General features: G+C 45.3%; 1 protein-coding gene across 2 annotated transcripts in view; it reads right to left on the bottom strand.

Moving 5' to 3' along the window:
- Positions 1-19,493, bottom strand: part of FAM120B (family with sequence similarity 120 member B) — a 70,328-nt gene that overhangs the window by 21,583 nt on the left and 29,252 nt on the right. For both annotated transcript variants that reach the window (XM_082668860.1, XM_082668861.1), the window contains 3 exons: positions 18,827-18,928; positions 12,038-12,210; positions 8,526-8,618 (listed from right to left, as the gene is read on the bottom strand). In XM_082668860.1, the coding sequence (XP_082524986.1) occupies positions 8,526-8,618; positions 12,038-12,210; positions 18,827-18,928 (368 nt within the window). The remainder of the gene's footprint in view (positions 1-8,525; positions 8,619-12,037; positions 12,211-18,826; positions 18,929-19,493) is intronic.

Below are 19,493 nucleotides of genomic sequence, written 5' to 3'. Positions count from 1 at the left end.
CTGAGGTGATGGAGCACCTAATGCGGACACAGAAACCAGAAAGACCAGTTCTAACGCTGCAAAGCCTCACCGTCAGTATTTTAACCGTAAACAGCTCAACTGTGTGGCGTTTATACGCTAAGGCATTAGCAGTTATGTATACACGGAGGCCAAACCCCAGTCAGCCGATGCTCCCTTTCAGGCATTGCTTCACCAGAGCGACTGTCCTAAAACCAGGTGGACGGGGAGAGACGCGAGCCAATAGGCAGGAGACAGGGAGTCAAGCACGTGACTCGTGATGACTGTGTCGGGGGAGAAGACGGGAACCACAGGAGCAGGGCTCTGCGTCTGTACGGAGGATGCCGACACTACCTGGTAGGCCCTGGAGAGCCACTCATCTGTAAGTGGAGGATAACACGAGTGCATCTGTCTGACACACAGATAAGCCTGTGAGAACACAGCAGGGGTAAGCGTGTCAGGTGGGTCACTGCAGGAGGGCTGTCCACACAGTGGGTACTTTCAAAACAGCTGCTGGATTTACATGTAAATAAGTGACGTGTGAAGGCTGTGTGGGGAAGCCTACCACCTTCTGATCCTACCTTAGAGGGAAAAAGAAATCAGAGGCAGGGCACCGTTTAACGAGGCACCAGCAGTAGTGCACCCAGAAAGCTCTTCTTTCTCGCGAACACAGGGTCACCACGAGACGACAGGTGCTGCCCCGAGGGTAACACTGAGGCCTGCGTGGGCAGTCGTTACACGGCTCCTGCCCTCAGCAAGCGAGATGAAAATTCCATTTCTCCTGTACACGTTCTTATCCAATGTCGTTTTTACGCCACATCTTTAATCCAGGCAAAAGTAAACTGTGTTGAGATGCACTCCTAGAATTTAAATGGACACTTGCAAGGAACAAAAGCGGAAGAGAGTAAAATGAAATAAGTGAGAAACTGTCAAGGGCCGCCTGTCATAGGATTGGGCCAGCTGCAGCACCCTGTAACATCACTAAAATACCCACAATACCCTGTGGAACAACTGCAGGTTTTCTGAACTCACCACACATAGAAACAAAATCTCCACCTGGCTAAAGTCAGTGGCTTTCTCGGGCGTGCTGGGTCCGGCAGGACTGACAGGCCTGCCAACCATAACCTTCTGATCTGCAGCCCCCGCACGTGCAGGGCATGAGGAGACAGCCTCTGAACACACTCCTAACTTCCAACTCCATCCTGACCTACACCTAAGGTTCAGAATGGATGACCACAGGTAACAAACAGGAAAAACAATTCCTACTAGAGTGCTTTGTGGCTCACAGAAAGGACCCAAGAACAGAGGAAAGAAGAGAACATGCAGCTTGGTCTGAAGTCAAGTTTTCCTTCACGAAAAACTATGTGACAGAGGAAATACCTATGGGAGCAGCACAGCCCACATACGGCTGGCAGGATGAAGCCTGCTATTCCCACAGTGTTACCACCCGCAATGTCCACTCCAGACCGCCTCCTTGGTCCTGACCCCTCTCCAGACTCAGAGCCACCTGAACACATGCAGACGTCCTATGGCTTCGAAGCTGCACTCATCTCCCCCGCCCCGTCACCTCATCTCAGGCAGCTCTTGCAGCCTCGAGTGATCCAGTCAGAAGGAAGGTGGCTCCAGGGTCCACGACCACCATGAGGTCTGCCATTATGTTTACAAGTACAAAACTGCAGAAAGGGACTGAAAGAATGGTAAAAGGCTAATCTTTACCAAAAAATATAGTAAGGTAATTGTAACCGTAACTCCACCCTTCTTCCCGTTCTTCCTTAAGGCCTTCAGTCACCTAAGCCTCTGTGCCATCAGTACATGGTGACAGGAAAGGGCAAAACTGCCAAGTTCCGACCTCTCACTTTCAAAAGCCTCACCCCCGGAGAACCTGAAAGACCTCCAATGTGCCCCACGTGTGGAGAGTGAGCAAGAGGAAGGGGCAGGCGTGGGGCAGGAAGGGGAGGCGCCTCGGGCGAGTGGAGCTCAGAGCCCGCAGGGGGACTGCCAGGCAGCCAGCGAGCTCCGCCTCTGGCAGGTGGGGTCTGGGGAAGAAACTCTGTGCAAGGTGTCAGAGCTTTGCTGCCCGGCTGATGTGGGAGGTGAGCAGGCACGGGGGCAGCGGGGCGGGGGAGCCCGGCCCCCACTGGTAGAGCGAGTTGGCACAGTGTCTCGGGGGGTGCCCACCCGCTCAACCCCGGCATATATACCGCAACCAATGGGATGGGGTTTGTAAAAGAAATCACATTGCTGTAGAAAAAGAAAGGTGAAACTGAAATTACGTCTGAGGTCCGTTTCTGCTGTAGAAAAACACATTTTATGTGAAAGGCTCTTATTCATGAAGATAAAAAGGACATCTACCAACATCACAGCGGTTTATACAAACATTAAGCAAACTGACAATTATTTGAGTACATACGACACACAAGGGGGCTCCATGGAAGTTATAAACACTCGGCCCGCCCCCTACTCTGCCCCAGGAAGGATGTATCTCAATTCATTTGAACAAATACTAGCTGAGTACCTGCTAAGTTACTCAGAAGCATAGGTACCAGAGAATACACAAAGATGAATAAAGCGGAGTCCCCACTCTTGAAGAAGCCACAAGCCAAGGAGTTTAAGAACAGTCTGAACGACATGAGAAAGGGGACACGTATCCAAGAGCAGCGTTACAGTAAGAGACCCACGCTGAGAAAAGGAAGAACATGGTTCTGAAGCAGATCCTGCAACACTGGAAGAGGGATCACACAGCACCTGTGTAATTGCCAAAAACAGGTAACCAGGAGTAACTACAGGTATTTATGTGTTATCAGCAAGTACAGGTAACCAGGAGTAACTACAGGTATTTGCAGAAGGAAAGAAGTCACCTTGGTGGTGAGCGCTGGGTCTTGGTGGGCATGGAAAGCTGGGGTCTGTGGAGGGCCTGCTTCACGGGGGCTGGACTGCAAGACAGACACCAGGGCAGACAGAATCAGAGGGCCTGGAAGGCCAGCCTACTTGGAAAAGTGCAGATTCTGAGCATCAAAATCTTTAATCTACCCTGGGGTGTGAGTGGCCTGGAAAGGGGAGAACAGAGGCTAGAGACAGTTTCAAAGCCAGAGTGCTGAAGTCTTAATACCTGAATGTTTGTAGTAAGAAGCAGTAAGAAGCTGTAACATCTGCTTATGATTCAAGACAAAAACAGGAGAGGGACGAAAACCCAAATGTGAATAGCTCAGATTCTAAAGCTGGGCCGCTGTGAACTATGCCAGGCATGTACACACGGACCCCTCCTCTGACCCTGAGCGTCCGTGCCCACCAACCAGCTCTCAGGTTCACGCCCAGGGCTGCTGGCCAGCTGTCTGGGAAGGGCAGAGAGCATCTATCGCAACCACCCGGTTTTGCGGCTGGGATGTGAACGCGTCCACAGACAATGTGTGAGCGACTGAGCGTGGCTGTGTCGGGGGCGGGTGCGGGCTGGGTTTGGCCCTCCCTCGCTCTCTCCTGTCCGAGCGCACACCCCGGGTGTCTGGTGGGGGAGAGATCGACCCTTCTGAACCGTTACGGGCCCGGGAGGGCGGGCCGAGATCTCTCCCGACTCTCAAGGAGGCGTCCCGCCAGCTCCGTCGCTGCCCTCACACCCACACGCCTTCACTTAACAAGGGCCCCCAGCCCCCTCCCAGGGGCACAGCCATTCTCCCCGGGCTCCTCTCGCCCGGAGAACCTGTCTGAGCACTGCAGATGGACTCAGGGAGGAGGCGTGACCAGCCCTCACGGCCAGTTCCCTCAAGGGCTCGTCAGCCGTGTTCCCCACTGTGCACCTTACGGTCTCTTCACAACGCTCGTGCTCACCCGGAGAGACCGCATCTTCTGGACCGAGTACCAGGACCTGTACTGTGATACAAACCACGCGAAACTGGGACTGCTGCCACCGCTGGGCACCAGGCCTTCTGGACTCTGGGCTCCAGGCACCCTGAGCCCTCTCACTACCTCTCTTCCCTCCCGAAGTCACTCAATGATATCCTGCCTGGGACAAGCATTTGAAAGTCGTAAGCATGCCAGAGAGAATAAAAATGAGGAAAATATGGAAACCAGGTTTCCTACCCATTCATCTCATTTAATCTGTCTGGAGCACTCATCTCCTATGTTTACAAAACAACTTTAAAAAGTCTACTAAAACTTTCAATAGATTCTATTTCTACTATTCACTCATTCATCCAATTTTGAGCTGCCTAATAATGAAAGCATTTTTCTAAATCTGAGTGTACTTTTACACAATCCTGTGTTTCTGTGGCTGTTCCAGTGAGTTAATCAGCAGAGCATACTATTTTGATGTGCTCTAAGAATGTGATCTCAATACGTCCTCAAAGCATTTTGATTTTTGCCTATGGGACTTAGAGTGATTTAGAAAGTGAGGATTTACCAGCCAAGGCAGTATTACGTAGAGATCTCTCGATGAAGACGTCTACACCTGCTTTTCACACACGCTGCGTTTGCTCCCCACCTGAGAGGTGCATGGCTGCTGGGGGGATGACACGACACTGGGGAACCCACGTGGAAAAGGAGCTGTGGCTTCTTAATGTGGCTCCAACACACTCTGGAGTCGAAGCCCAAGACACAGGGCTCTGCCTGAACTGCCTGCGGTCCCGTGCACTCAGCGCCAAGGCACAGCACTGCCTTCAATACGAAATGTGCTGAGCACTGGGCCTTCGACCGGCACCCAATAGGAGGCAGAGAGGGTCCAGCCGTGGAGCGGCCCCAATCGTCACGTGTCCAGTAAATCTTGAAACATCCTCACCGGGGCGATGAGATGCTATGCTCACAGCAGACCCCTTGCTAATGTGGTATAGCTCGAATTTCAGAGCAGAATTTTCCTTTCCATTAACTCCTATTTCTTTTCCTTTTAATTTCCCAATCAAAAATGACCAAGAGGGCTTCCCTGGTGGCGCAGTGGTTGGGAGTCCGCCTGCCGATGCAGGGGATGCGGGTTCGTGCCCCGGTCCGGGAGGATCCCATGTGCCGCGGGGCGGCTGGGCCCGTGAGCCGTGGTTGCTGGGCCTGCGCGTCCGGAGCCTGTGCTCCACAACGGAAGAGGCCACAACAGTGAGAGGCCCGCGTACCGCAAGGGAAAAAAAAAAAAAAAGACCAAGAACTTTCCAAGGAGCCCTGGTAGTGCCAGGAAAGATGCCAGCCACCTCCTGTAAGCTAGGCTTCGGGGTGGCTCAGATAGGTCTCCCCGAGCGCCGGGGGTGGGAGAAGTGAGCCTGGAATGTTCCAGCAGTTGGGGGCCTCCCCCTGAAAGCAGATGGTTTATCGTTTTGTTGGTTTCAGGGACCCAATGCAGCAGAGAGGAACTGACAGGCAAACAAAGCCCCAGTGTCTCTTTGGCTCATTCCAAAAGGAAAGAGTGAAAGCAAATTTAAACCACGGAGCACCCTGGGGCGGAGCAAAGAGGCTCTGAGAGCACGCAGTCTGGCTGGGACGCCAGGCCTGGGCTCCGCTAGGCTCAGTGACAGTAAGCTTCATAGAGGACTTTACACAACACTCTGGGCACGTGCCCAAGTCTGACGAAACCCTGGGGGTGAGCAAGGCAGCTACGTGCACCCCTTTTACATTCCTGGACAGGCACACAGGGCACCCAAGTTAGAGGTACTGCTCACAGGACACAGCAGGAGCCAGGGTTCCTGAGGCCCAGGGCTCCTCCCACCACCGCCCAATGGGCAGGAACCAGGAAAGGACAGGGGCAAGTGACCACAGGAACTCACACATCATGACATGTGATACCTTACCCGTGATTATTCTCTGGCTGAGGTATCCCTGTCTTAAATGATACAGATAGAAGAATCTAAGAATCCACCCTCCCCTTTCAAGTCGCTTAAGACGGGGGGCTTATTTGCTATACAATTCAGAATACTACTTAACTGACTTTCCCTGCTAGCCATGCACCTGCATCTCTATCTATATGCATGCACGTGTGTTCCTATGGGCTGTACAAACCAAGTATGAAAGGACCACGTGAGCAGACCCTGTCCTCTAGAGCTGTAGGCGGAACGCACACATGGACAGTTACGACGCTGACAGGAAAACTAGCAAGTACATACCCAGCATTCAGAGAGGACAGAGTAGCGACTGGAGACTGACTGACAGATGGACGGCCTGGCCCCACTGTGCTCTCAGCACCCAGGAGACCAGTGTCCTTGGTCACTGCCTTCCCTGCTTTATAAAAAAGCCTGTCTTTTTTTTTTTAGTGCCAAGTAATACTGTTTTTCTTCTTTCTTTTTTTATATTCCTGCAGATTAAGAGTTCCTGTATTCTTTGATTTCATATATAGCAGACTTCTACGTCTGTAAATGAATGTGTGTACAGTATATATATATAGAATGTGCTATAATCTTTACAAATATAATCTAATCACCTGGATTTTTTTTTTTTTTTGCGGTACGCGGGCCTCTCACTGTTGTGGCCTCTCCCGTTGCGGAGAACAGGCTCCGGACATGCAGGCTCAGCGGCCATGGCTCAAGGGCCCAGCCGCTCTGTGGTATGTGAGATCTTCCCGGACCGGGGCACGAACCCGTGGTCCCCTGCATCGGCAGGCGGACTCTCAACCACTGCGCCACCAGGGAAGCCCCATCACCTGGATTTTTAATAAACGTGTAAATACACATATCATTTAAAAGGACCTTTCCACAAATGGAAAGATATACCATGCTCATGGATTGGAAGAATGAATATTGTTAAAATGACCATACTACCCAAGGCAATCTACAGATTCCATGCAAGCCAATCAAAATACCAATGGCATTTTTCACAGAAATAGGACACTCCTAAAATTTGTATGGAACAAAAGACCCCAAATAGCCAAAGCCATCTTGAGAAAAAAGAACAAAGCTGGAGGCATAACACTCCCTGACTTCCGACTGTATCTCAAATCTACAGTAAACAAAACAGTTAGTACTGTCACAAAAACAGACACAAAGGTCAACAGAACAGAATAGACAGCCCAGAAAAAAATCCATGCATAAGTGGTCAACAAAGGAGCCAAGGATATACCATGGGGAAAGGACAGTCTCTACAAGTGATATTGGGAAAACTGGACAGTCATATACAAAACAATGAAACTGTATCTACACCATACACAAAGATCAACTCAAAATGGATTAAAGACTTGAACATAAGAGCAGAAAAAATAAAATTACTAGAAAAAACCACAGGCAGTAAGCTCCTTGACATCAGTCTTGGCAATGACTTTTTTGGATTTGACACCCAAAGCACAGGCAGCAAAGGCAAAAATAAACAAGTGAGAATACAGCAAACTAAAATGCTTCTGCAGATTAAAAGATATAAACTACTATGTATAAAAAAAATAAGCTACACAGATATATTGTACAACACAGGGAATAAAGCCAATATTTTATAACTATAAAAACTATAAATGGAATATAACCTTTAAAACTGTGAATCATTGTGCTGTATACCTGTAACATATACTATTGTACATCAACTATACCGAAAAAAAAGGAAAAAAATCTTCTGCACGGAAAAGGAAACCATCAACAAAATGAAAAGGTAACCTACTGAATGGGAGAAATCATTTGCAAATCATGTATCTGACAAGGGGTTAATATTCAAAATATATAAATAACTCATAAAACTCAATAGCAAAAAAACAAAACAATCTGCTTAAAAAATGGGCAGAAGATCTGAATAGACATTTTTCCAAAGAACACATACAGATGGCCAACAGGGACGTGAAAAGGTACTCAACATCACTAATCATCAGGGAAATGCAAATCAAAACCACAATGAGATATCACCTCATAACTGTTAGAATGGCCATCATCAAAAAGCAAGAAATAACAAATGTTGGAGAGGGTGTGGAGAAAAGGGAACCTTTATGCACCATTGGTGGGAACGTAAATTGGTGCAGCCACTCTGAAAAACAGCATGGAGGCTCTTAAAAGTTAAAAACAGAACTACTATATGATCCAGCAATTCCACTTCTGGGTATTTATCAGAAAAAAATAAAAATACTATCTCGAGGAGATCTGCACTCCTATGTTCACGGCAGCACTATTTACAACAGCCAAGACACGCAAACAACCTAAGTGTAAGTGTCCACCGATGAGTGCAATGGATAAAGAAACTGTTACACACACACACATACATACACACACACAATGGAATATTATTCAGCCGTAAAAAAAGAATGAAATCTCGTCATTTGTGACAACATGGATTGAGGGCATGACGCTAAGTGAAATAAATCAGAGGAAGACAAATGACATACGATTTCACTTCTATGTGGAATCTTAAAACAAAACAAAACAAAACAAAAACAAAAACAAACTGATAGACACAGAGAACAGATTAGTGGTTGCCAGAGGCGGGGTAGGAGGTGGGCCAAATGGGTCAAGGGGTTCAGAAGGTAAAAATTTCCAGTTACAAAATAAATAAGTCATGGGGAATGTTCCTGTAAAACAACCAAATGTAAAGAAGGCTGGCAAGTGTGCCACCCCTTTGGTCAGGCGGGCCATCCTTAGAGGTGTGACAGTCAGTACCTGCAAGTCTGCAAGCTCCATGGTGGTCTTTCCTTCGAGGCACAGAGCCTGTGCAATGAAGGCATGTAGATCCTCCAGACAGAGGGTGTCCACCTGCGTGGGAGAGAGAGCCAGCGTCAGCCCCAGGAAAACCAGCTCGGACCAAATATAGGCAGGAGACACATGCATGTGCACATACACACACACACACACACACACACACACACACAGAGGCAGCAGAAGAGACGCCAGTGGAGGTGAGCAGGGTCTTTTCTCCCACCACCCACAGTCCCTGGTGTGAAAATCTCCACGACACCTAGGGCCAAGCTGGACTGGGGAGCCTGTTACTCATTAGCAAGGCAGAACGCTCCAGAGCGCCTGGGGAAAGCCTGAGCTATGACCAAGTCTAAGTCTTGGAGCAACACAGGTCATCAAGTTTTGACACATATTTCCAGAACTGACAATTCAGGGGTTTGCAGACGGAGAGCACCCACAGCTGGCCTGAGCCAGAGTGATCAGAGCTGGGATAAACACCCACCCTTGCCAGCCCCAGACATCAACTGTGTCCTCAGATCCCAGTTTAAAGGAAACCAGGATTCCCCAGATATGAGTCCCCTCCCATCCTTTGTGGAATCAAAGAGTCTAACCAAAGTGTGAGTGAGAAACAAGGAGAGACAGAGATATGGAGAAAGAGATGGACCCTGGAAAGGAGGAGGGGATGGAGATCAAAGACGGCGCCAGGCCCGGCCATCGGCAACACCTCTGCACCCTCCTCACAGGGTCACAAGGCTCAGCCACCAAATGCCACCCTGGTCCCGTCACTGTCCATTTCCATGTTTACTCCAAAATAGTTGCTGCCTTTGTATAAATGACAGCTGTAATTATTTCAGGGAAAAACCAAGAAATCTACAAACGTGCAGCACTCGTGACCAAGAAAAAAGATCCCCATCCACAGAAGCAAGGCCAAGCAGGAAGTATTTTTTTTAAACCCATAAACCCTCACCTCTCTCTGCTTAGACAGGTTTGTCAGCAGTTAGTTCTACTTCTTGCCATTAGCAACTTCTGCAGAAGGCTGATTTTAAAAGACACTACCTATGAGAAAGGAATAACTCTTTCATGTCCTATTTTTTTCAGTTAACCTATTTCATACTCTGCCACCACCTTTGTAATTAACAAATCTATAACATATCAGAGGAGGCAAGTCTTAGTAATACCAATTTTTTAGAATTTTGTATAATGGATATTATTATTATAAAGTATTTGCTCCAGTATAGATTATAAAAAATATGTAAACTTTCTATGATGCAAACTTACACTCCCAGGAAAGCTTCTCAGATAAGCCTCTGATAAAAAATGCTGCTGACTTGGAGGTACGAATCCAAGTGAACAAAAGAGAGGGTTTTGTTTCTCTACAGGTTCTGTGCACTGAACAGTATGTAGTTAACCCGTATAGCACATCAAAACATCTAATATAAGCTTAACTATATAAAAGTACAGTATTTTTAAAAAATTACCTTTTTAGTCTTATTAATCCTGAGAGAAGTTATCCCCGTGAATAATAGCACAGTACAGTACCTCTTGATCTGAGGGACAACGCTGATGTGTCGATTTGTTTTCTAGTTTTAAAAAGTTCCAATTTGAATGTGTCCCTGCAAGTCAAGCCAACACTGAGTCTATCTCATGCTGACTTACTTACACTAAAGAGATGTTCACTGAAAAGGCAGTTACTAGTGTAAAGAAGGTAAAAGTAGAAGTTTTCCTGATGCTTGTCTTGCTTCAGGGTTATATAAATATGAGATGTAAAGTGACTGTTCTGTGATTTGGCATTTTTTTCCTGTTGGAAGTGGATTTTCATAACTAACGATCACTTGCACAGCTGACAAGAAAGCAGAGCTGTATCGGGTGACTGTGAATGGGTTCAAGGACCATCTCTACTGCTGGAAAAAAATAATGCAAAACGTAGTCCTAGGAGCGCTAACACATGGCATCACTATCCGTATGTTCACAAGGAGTGCTGAGAAGAAAACCACTGATCCTTCTGGAGGAGAAAACTCAGCTATTGGTCATCTACCACTTCCCAATTCCCTCTATGGGTCCACCTCAGCCACCTGTAGATTCATAAACAATTGACAGAAAATATTAACTGACAATACATGCATGTACATTTAGTAAAAATATAAAAAGAAATATATTTTTACATTTAAATACTAAATAACCCTGCCATCATTTATTGATTTACACTTTGCTGAGTCTGGTGCAAATAAAGGAAAATTCTACTCAAAACTAAAGTTGATACAGGTGCATGTGAAACCAATAAAGAAGCAATAAAATCTCTAAGGGTGATTTAACTATATATACCACGTTTGTACAAAATGCAAAATACAGGACTAGCTATAAAATGACAGAGGACTTTTAGAAAGGAAAAATCAGTATATGATTCCCCTGAAATGTAATTCTACCATAAGTTTCTTAAAGACAATGAATTCAGGTTTGAAAAACAGAAACATAATCTTCTATTCCAGACAAATGAAAACTTGGTAGTTACGGCAAAGCAGACGCAGACCTATCACCTACGGAGACCAGAGGAGGGGACAGCTACTGGGGATCAGGAAAGCTGGTGAGAAGGTCTACATGGCTAAAGAAACAGACACTTGATGGCAAAGGACTTGTACAAACAGTTCAGCTGGGGAAGGGAAGCAGGAGATGGAAGGTATTTAAGCCCTTCTTTTGTTGAGGCGTCCCAACGTTATCATGCACGTGGAAGCTAATAAGAGGCGAATGTTTTCAGTGACCCTTGTAAGCTCCCTGCATAAACTAACAAACAGCACGAACGAGGAGCTGGCGGCACCTCCCCACGCGTGGCTGTGGCCTTCTCCACCCCGTGCGTGGCCCAGCTCCGCGCGTGGGGGTGGCTGACAGCGGCAACCACCCTGGTGGGCTTTTCTCTGGGCACCTGTGCAGGACACTTCTCGCCTTCTACAGAATGCCTGGCCAGTAGCCTCAGAAGAAGGTGTGATCCCGTTCGCAGGTGGAAAAGCGAACGTTTGTTAGATGACTTAGGAAAGTTGAAGTAGTCTCCCTTGGTAGCTCTGTGCTTCTGAGAAGAGCTGTGACTCTAGCCAGGTCAGCCGGACTGCAGCGCTGGACCTTCTCACCATTACATGAAACCCCACCAACAGGAACCACCACCCACATAGGGACACAGGAACAGTCCAGAGCCCAAAAAGCTCAGCAAGCGCGAGCAAAGTGCAACAGGGCTCCTGCACGGGTCAGACGCCTCAAGTCTCCATCACACTTAGGTGCAGCGCCCACCTCTAAGTCCGGCAGCAGACGGGGCTTCTCAAATGTACGCGCACACGGAACCCTCACTTGAGTCCGAGCATTTCGAAGGACTGGAGTTTATAGAACAGACACTGGGCAGAGATGGTGCAGGGGACCAACCCACGGCTACATCCCAGAGCACCACACCCCACCAAAGGCGAGGGCCAGGAGTGAGGGGTGACAGCAGCAGCTTCGACAGGAAAGGAGGTTACCTGCACAAAGAGGTAGATCAGGAGGCAGCACAACGCTTGAAAGGGGCTCTCGACCACCTGCAGCTCTTCTCGCGAGGAGGAAAGGTCAAAACAGGCCAGGAGTGTGTCCAAGCGCTGGGCCTGTAGTCCTGCCTCTTGGCTCAGCCACAGCAGCTTCAAACTAGGCGTTCCCCCTAGTTAGAGGAAAGTCCATTTACCGTTATTCTTTGCACTAGCAGGTTATAACACGCGTCTGCAGAAATACAGTAAAGGAATAAAGGGTACTAACCTCTTCCCTTCCCGATATCCGTGGGCTTTAAAGTGTAAAGCAACTGGAAATAAACATGAACAGAACTTCCTGGTTTAAACAAGCAGAAACCCTAAAAGGTCAGCATATATGTATTTCACTGAAACCAGTCTTCGTTTTTTAAATGGCTACATTGTGGGGGAAGAGGGCTTTTTCCTACCCGTGTTGCTCGCTGTACTGTCTTAGGGCGTGAGACACAGCACAGCTGCGATGGGGTGCTTGGTGGAAACACCACCTATTTGCTGTTAGTTTGCTGTTATTTCCCCAGACTAGTGGTTTTCAAACTTCATTGTGCAGAAGAACCAGCTGCCAAAATTGTAAAAAATACATTTCGTGGGGTCTGTATGCAGAAATTCTGCTTTGCTAGGTAAAGTACCTAGGAGTCTGCACTGAACAAACTAGAGACTGGGATAAGCAGGGCACCTGTGAGCCCCATGCTTTGGAAAGCACATCCCTAGAACTATTAAACAGAAATTCCTAAAATATTAAAATTCTACTAAATTTGTGTTTTATTCCTACATTTCATATATATGTTTAAATTATTAAAATCAAAGAAAAGAAAAACTTCTCACTCATTTACCCAAGTCACCATCAATGGCAGCACGAGTCTGGAGGAAGACACAGCAGCCCTGCTCCTTCTGCCCAGAGGGGCCAGGCCTGGGCTGGGCCAGGTCCTGCCAAGAGCAGCAGCTGTGACTTTCTGTAGGTCCTGTGGCTGTAAGGCATCCTCAAGTGCAAGGACGTCTGGACCTAACCATCCCACAGCTTCACTAAGAAAACAAAACTCACTAACCAAATGGTATCAGAATTAAGTGACTCAAAAAAGGAAGTTCTTCCCCTTTTCTGTTTATGCTTCTCACAATGTCATTCAATATTCTCAGGTGTGTATTTCCCACCATCAGAAGTGAAACAGCCCAGCAAGTCACTTGCATTTCTGATATGGCTGAAGTGTTCCTTCCTCCCCAAAATACTTTTTCATTATTTATTAAATCATCTTTTCCCTTGGAAGAAAGAAAATGAAGGTAATTTTGTTTTGGCAAAAACAAAAAAAACCAACGGCACTAGTCTTTAAGATAGAAATATTATTCCAAGAGAATCACAGGGTCAGCTATTCCTTCTTAGAAACACGCTTTTCCGGAAAACAATCATCTTGCAGGGGTCTGCAAATAGCAGCCTGTGGGCAAAATCCAGCTCATTGTCTGTTTTTGTACAGCCCATAAACTATTAATGACTTTCACATTTTTTAAATAGTTGAAAATAGCAAAGTAAAAAGATTTCACAATATGAGAAAATTGTGTAACTCTGCCAGAAAAGATCAAGGGTAGCCCTTACACTTTACCCAGAGTTCCATGGGCAGCTGGGATGTTCCAAAGAACAGTCCAGAGATCTCAGCAGGTGACCTGGTCTGTAGGTCACCAACTACGATACACTGCCTCTGAAACACATCAGCTTCAAAAACCAAATTCTGTCACTTGGCAAAGGTTTTTGCCTGAATCCGTGGACAGACAGGAAAGTCTCAAGGCTTTTCGGAGCAACCGAGCCCTGGAGGGGCACGCAGACGGACAAGGGAAGTGGTCATTTCTGTGAATGACAACTTGGAAGACCATCTGAGATGCCTGGGAGGACCCACCCCAGGGTGGAGGCTGCTGGATGCCTCACTAGTAACAAAGCGATGGTCCGGAGTGTGCTTTTACAGCTATAAGTGCACGAGTGAATGAACACACTCCTCCACTCTAAGCCACGGCATTTCTGTGTGCTTTCTATACGGAAATAATGTAATCGCTGGGTTTTAGAGTTATCCTATGATTATTTTCCTTGCATGTTCCTAGGGTAAGAAACCATAAAACTGGTCTGTGTGCACTCTGAGAACGAGAGAGGTGACACTTCCAGAAATTAACCTGCATACACTGTGTGTCTCAAGTTTACTTATGAAGGTTTTAATTCGTAAGTCTGATTTAAATGAATATTTATTTAGCATTCTGTTTGAAAGAGCACCGCTGGCCAAAAAGAGACAAAATGAACAACGCTGACTACTCACATGCAAACTGAGTCTTTATTCTGGTTGGATAAACTACAGTAGCTTATTTACAATAAGTAAACAAATTCATTCAGATATAAACGGACTAGAATGAGTTGACATCTCAATATATTAAACTCTAAACTTCCATGGATGAGCTAATTTCATGCTTGCAAAATGACAGTTATACTGCTTCTACCTAATACATTCAAAATATAGTGAATTAGGTATAAAAAGCAGTCAGTGCAAAATTCAACCACTGGCTTGTGACTCATACGTGTATTTGTAACATTTAGTTGACAAAGCTTCCAATTATCTTTACAAATGGAAGAAAAACACGACTGAGGTTTTAAATCCATTTATTCTAATCCACAACATCAGGGAGGTGACTTCAGAGGCTGGGGCCCTGACAGCATCTCCTCACGAGGAGCACATGCTCTCACCCACAGAGCAGGTTGGTGACCTCCAGTTACCACCCACAGAAACCTCCAAGATGTGACAACACTTTTTTCACCTGTATTAACAAGTGTCAAGATGGAAATCTTCAACAGTACATGTTAAGAGGAGCTGAAACAAGAAAACTTCACTATAGTTCTTTACCAAATGATGGAAGGAGTCAAATATAGCCCCTTCTTGTCATAAAATATACCACTCCACCTCATTTCATTTTATAAAATAGTCTTCTAAGATGATCTGCAAGATGCTAGCGAGTCAAACATCTTTACATAGCCAAGAAATACTAAGTTTACTCACTGATTCTTGAACAACACTTTAAAAAAATCATTCTATTGGGTTGGCCAAAAAGTGCCCTCAGTTTTTAAGTAAAAATGAAAGACACATTATTCATTTTCACCAAGAACTTTATTGAACAATGTATTCACCCTTTTGTTCCACTACCTTCTGCCATCTTTCAGGCAACTTCATAATTCCATCTTCCCCAAACTTTTTATCTTTTTGAGCAAAGAACTGTTCCAGGTGACTTTTACAGTCTTCCAGGGAATGGAAATTTTTTCCATTAAGAGAATTTTGTAAAGACCAAAATAAATGGAAATCCAAAGGTGCCATGTCTGGTGAATACAGAGGATGAATCAGAACTTCGCAGCCAGGCGGTAACAGTCTTTGCCTGGTCATCAAAGAAACACGCGGCCTTGCGTTATCCTGATGAAAGATTATGCATTTTCTGTTGACTAATTCTGGATGCTTTTCGTCGAGTGCTGCTTTCAGTTGGTTTAATTGGGAACAGTACCGGTTGGAATTAATCGTTTGGTTTTCCAGAAGGAGCTCATAATAAAGGACTTCCTTCCAATCCCACCATATACACAACATCACCTTCTTTGGCTGAAGACTGGCATTTGGTATGGTTGGTGGTGGTTCATTTTGCTTGCCCCACGATCTCTTCCGTTCCACATTATTGTACAGTAACCACTTTTCATCACCTGTCACAATTTGTTCTAAAAACGAATGTTTTCATTACATTTCAGTAGAGAATTACATGTGGAAATACGGTCAAGAAGGTTTTTTTCGCTTAACTTATGTGGAACCCAAACATCCACATAACCAGCTGGTGCAAATCATTTTCAGCTCTTGACTTGGATATTTTGAGCATGTCGGCTGTCTCCTGCATGGAATAACGTTGATTGTTCTCAGTTAATGTCTCGATTTTATCGCTACCAACTTCAACTGGTTTACCCGACCGTGGAGCATCATCCAGTGAGAAATCTCCAGCATGGAACTTCGCAAACCACTTTTGACACATTCGATCAGTCACAGCACCTTTTCCATACACTGCACAAATCTTTTTTTGCATTTCGGTTACATTTTTACCTATCTTGAAATAATAAAGCAAAATATGCCAAAAATGTTGCTTTTTTTCTTCCATCTTCAATGTTAAAATGGCTACACAAAAATTCACCAATTTTGGTAAGTCTTTTATTAAACGCATGCTGATATGACAGCTGTCACATACAATCTAACAGAACTGTTTTGAATGAAGTTAAAGATAACTAAGTGCTACTAGAGCCACCTTACGGAAAAAACGAATGAACTTTTGGCCACCCCAACAGACACACAAATTACCAATTAGATACGTGCAATCAGCTTTCCTAGGTTTGTAAAAGAAGGACATGCTTATTATGACTAAAAAATGGCTCTGTGAAGAAAAAAGAAATCATCTACACTTTGTCTAAAGAAGAATCTCCAGTTCTGAGCTAGAAAGCTATTTCAAATGCTTCCCTGTTATGTGGTCCAAGACACCACAAAATGCAGAACATCCGTAAGCGAAGTGTGATGAATGAACAAACACACATGGACGCAAGGATCCTGTAAGGGTCGTCTGGGGAAAGGAAGCGAAATTTCAAGGTACACCCTTCTTGTGTTACCAGGAACATCATCTTTCATGACATGTTGTAATATCTATACAATTATAAACGTAATATAGCTAGTACATCTGGATGTGTGTATATGTACACACACATTAAGATGGGGATGTGGATGGAATACATGCATGTAAATGAGCTCCATGAATAAAATATACTAGTAATGAAATTAATTTTTCTGCTCCCTGGCTGGTCATTTATAATTCTTTCCCCCTTTTAACTCTTACCTAATTTTTAGGTAATCTTTATAATTTTTCTGCTCCCCTTCTGTCTCCTTTCCACTTTGTTAAAAAACATCTGATTTATTTTTTATTTCCACCATTTAAGAAAGCAAGTGTTAAATCACGTGTGCTGTTAGAGGAAAAAGTCTTTTTTTCTACATTGGCCACTACATGGGGAGACTCACTGAAAATGTAACATCCATGATACCAACCTAATGGCACCATCTCAGGAGAACAGGAAGGATCAGACGCGGTCTCCCCTAGAGCAACAGCTCTAGCAGCGCCGCTGGCCTGGCTGGAAAGGATGGCTTTAATCAGGCAGCAAGGACACCTTGCACCTGTGCACAAGGGGCCTGCCAAGGTGAGGATCAAGCAGCAGGAGTCCACTGGTTTTACTCCCACATGTCAGGGTGAGGTTGGAAAACACCTGAGACAGGAATTAGCTAGTCCATTTTCCAATTTAGTCTAAAACCACTTGGCATTTTTCCTCATGGATATAGAAAGCTATTTACATAAAAATCTTGTCATCTTGTATCACTACTAACATAAGCATGAACAGAGTAATTCATCTAAACCACCTGCAGCAAAAGTTCAAGATCCCATTTCCAGTTTCCTAGTGATGGCAGACGTGCCGTCCCCAGCTCCTTCTGGAAGCAGAGTTCCAACTGCAGTCTGGGTGTGCCACACGCACAAACCTGTGGTTCACAAGACCCAGAAGCAGCCTCTCTGATAAATGAATGACTTCTAGAGCTTATTAAAGCCTTATATGGAGTGGTTTCTAAAATTAACTCATAATAATGAATAACCAAATATTCTCCATAATTCAAATGAGGAAAAGAACTATCACAATCACTTTCCACATTATTTTTGGAAAGATCCTATAAAATGAAAATTACATATATAGCAGAACATTTCTGGGAAACGGTTTTGGCTATCCTTTAAAAATACTTCTTGCTGTAAAACCAAATGTCAATTCATCTTAATTTGTTTTTGTGATAAGCACCTTTTTAGGTCTGAGTATATCACTCACCAACTGAGAGAGTAAGGAAATATTCCTTCAACTTCTCTCCCTATACAATTCCACTTATAAGAAAAATGTTTTGCAGTGTTCAATCCTTATTTGGTAAATTATAGGCTTGAGTGATAGAAAATAATAGTGACTTAAGAGAATTTAATACATACAAAAACGGAATATAAAAGTTTTGAAAAGTATTTGTTTTCCAAAACAATAACGAGGGCCACTAAAATAAACCCTAAAGCCCTCTTCTTCAGTTGTCTGTATGTAAAACACTATCTGCTACAAGCATGCTTGACCTTTTTCAGATACTAAGAACTCACAGGAAGGAAGGATTTACTTCAACTAATTTTTAGGAGAACTTTGTTTTTTCCTCCCCTCCCATTATGTGTTTTAAGATACCTCCCTTGAAAAAACTTTTTTTCCAGTTAAAATAACTTTTCTTCGCCTCCCCTCCACAGTTCCTCAAGCCCACTTTCAGTGGTGGGAACAAGACGAGAACTGACTCAAACAGAGTAGCAAGAACCCAGCCTTGTTAGTTGGGTGGGTTTCACTGAGTGACGGCCAGGCGTCAGGTCCTGGGGCCCCACCCATGACGACCTTTCTTCCCCCCCCACCCCCCGCCCCGCATGCACCTTGAGCAGTGGGAGGGGAACGAGGCAGGACGATTCGGCAGACTGGCCCCGGGGAAATCGGTATAACGCCCTTTCCTCAGGTGTTTTAGAACTTTATTAGATACATTGCTCTGGGACCCAAGGTAGAAATGAAAATTAGTATGTGTACAGTTCTGGAAAAGTATGTTTCCACAGAGATCAGTACTGGACTTGCATCACATCAACAAATCAATGATTTATTTCAATCAGGGCTGTCTGTACCTGGAATGCTCATCTGCAGAGGCCTGACGAGGTCCGGCTGCCTCAGTGGGTTCCCAGAGTACACAAACCACTCCTTGACAGTGGGGCAGGTGCTGGTACCACCTGAGTAAAGACAGCTGCATCAGTGGACATGCGTGAGTGCCAATTCATCACCAGGCTAACACTGCACCAGACCCACATTGGCCAGGACCAACTCCACGCTGGTGAGCACAGTGAGTTCTCACATCCAAGGTCACTGAGAGGCCTTGGGCTTCCAGCAGTGGGCCCCCTACCCTCTGATCTGACGGCCATCCGTTCATTCCAACAGGAATGATAACCTTGTCGGGGAGGATGGCAGGATCACCCGGGTAAGTGATTACCAGGCAGAGAGGCAGCCACGGAGATGACTCCTGCAGCATTCTGCCTTCCTTCCTTCCCACCCTCCCACCATTCCAGAAAACATTTACAGAGAACTGGAGAAATAGGACAGTCCTTTCTGTTCTTAAATTCACTACTTTACACAACTATCAAGACTACTGTTATGTCAGACAATTCAGAAAGCTGATAGAAATAATCTAGAATTAAAGGCCTTTCTGTCTGTTGCTGGATTATTAATTGCTACAGAAGTTCAGCTGGCTTCCATTCTTGTACCAGCCTCAGCAAAGCGGAGGTGGCGGAAGCCTGTCCT

This window comes from Grampus griseus (assembly GCF_964374135.1).
Source record: "Grampus griseus genome assembly, chromosome: 13".
In the NCBI taxonomy this organism is placed as follows: Eukaryota; Metazoa; Chordata; class Mammalia; order Artiodactyla; family Delphinidae; genus Grampus; species Grampus griseus.
Note: the sequence above shows the minus strand (reverse complement) of the source record. Positions and strands in the feature narration are given on the sequence as shown.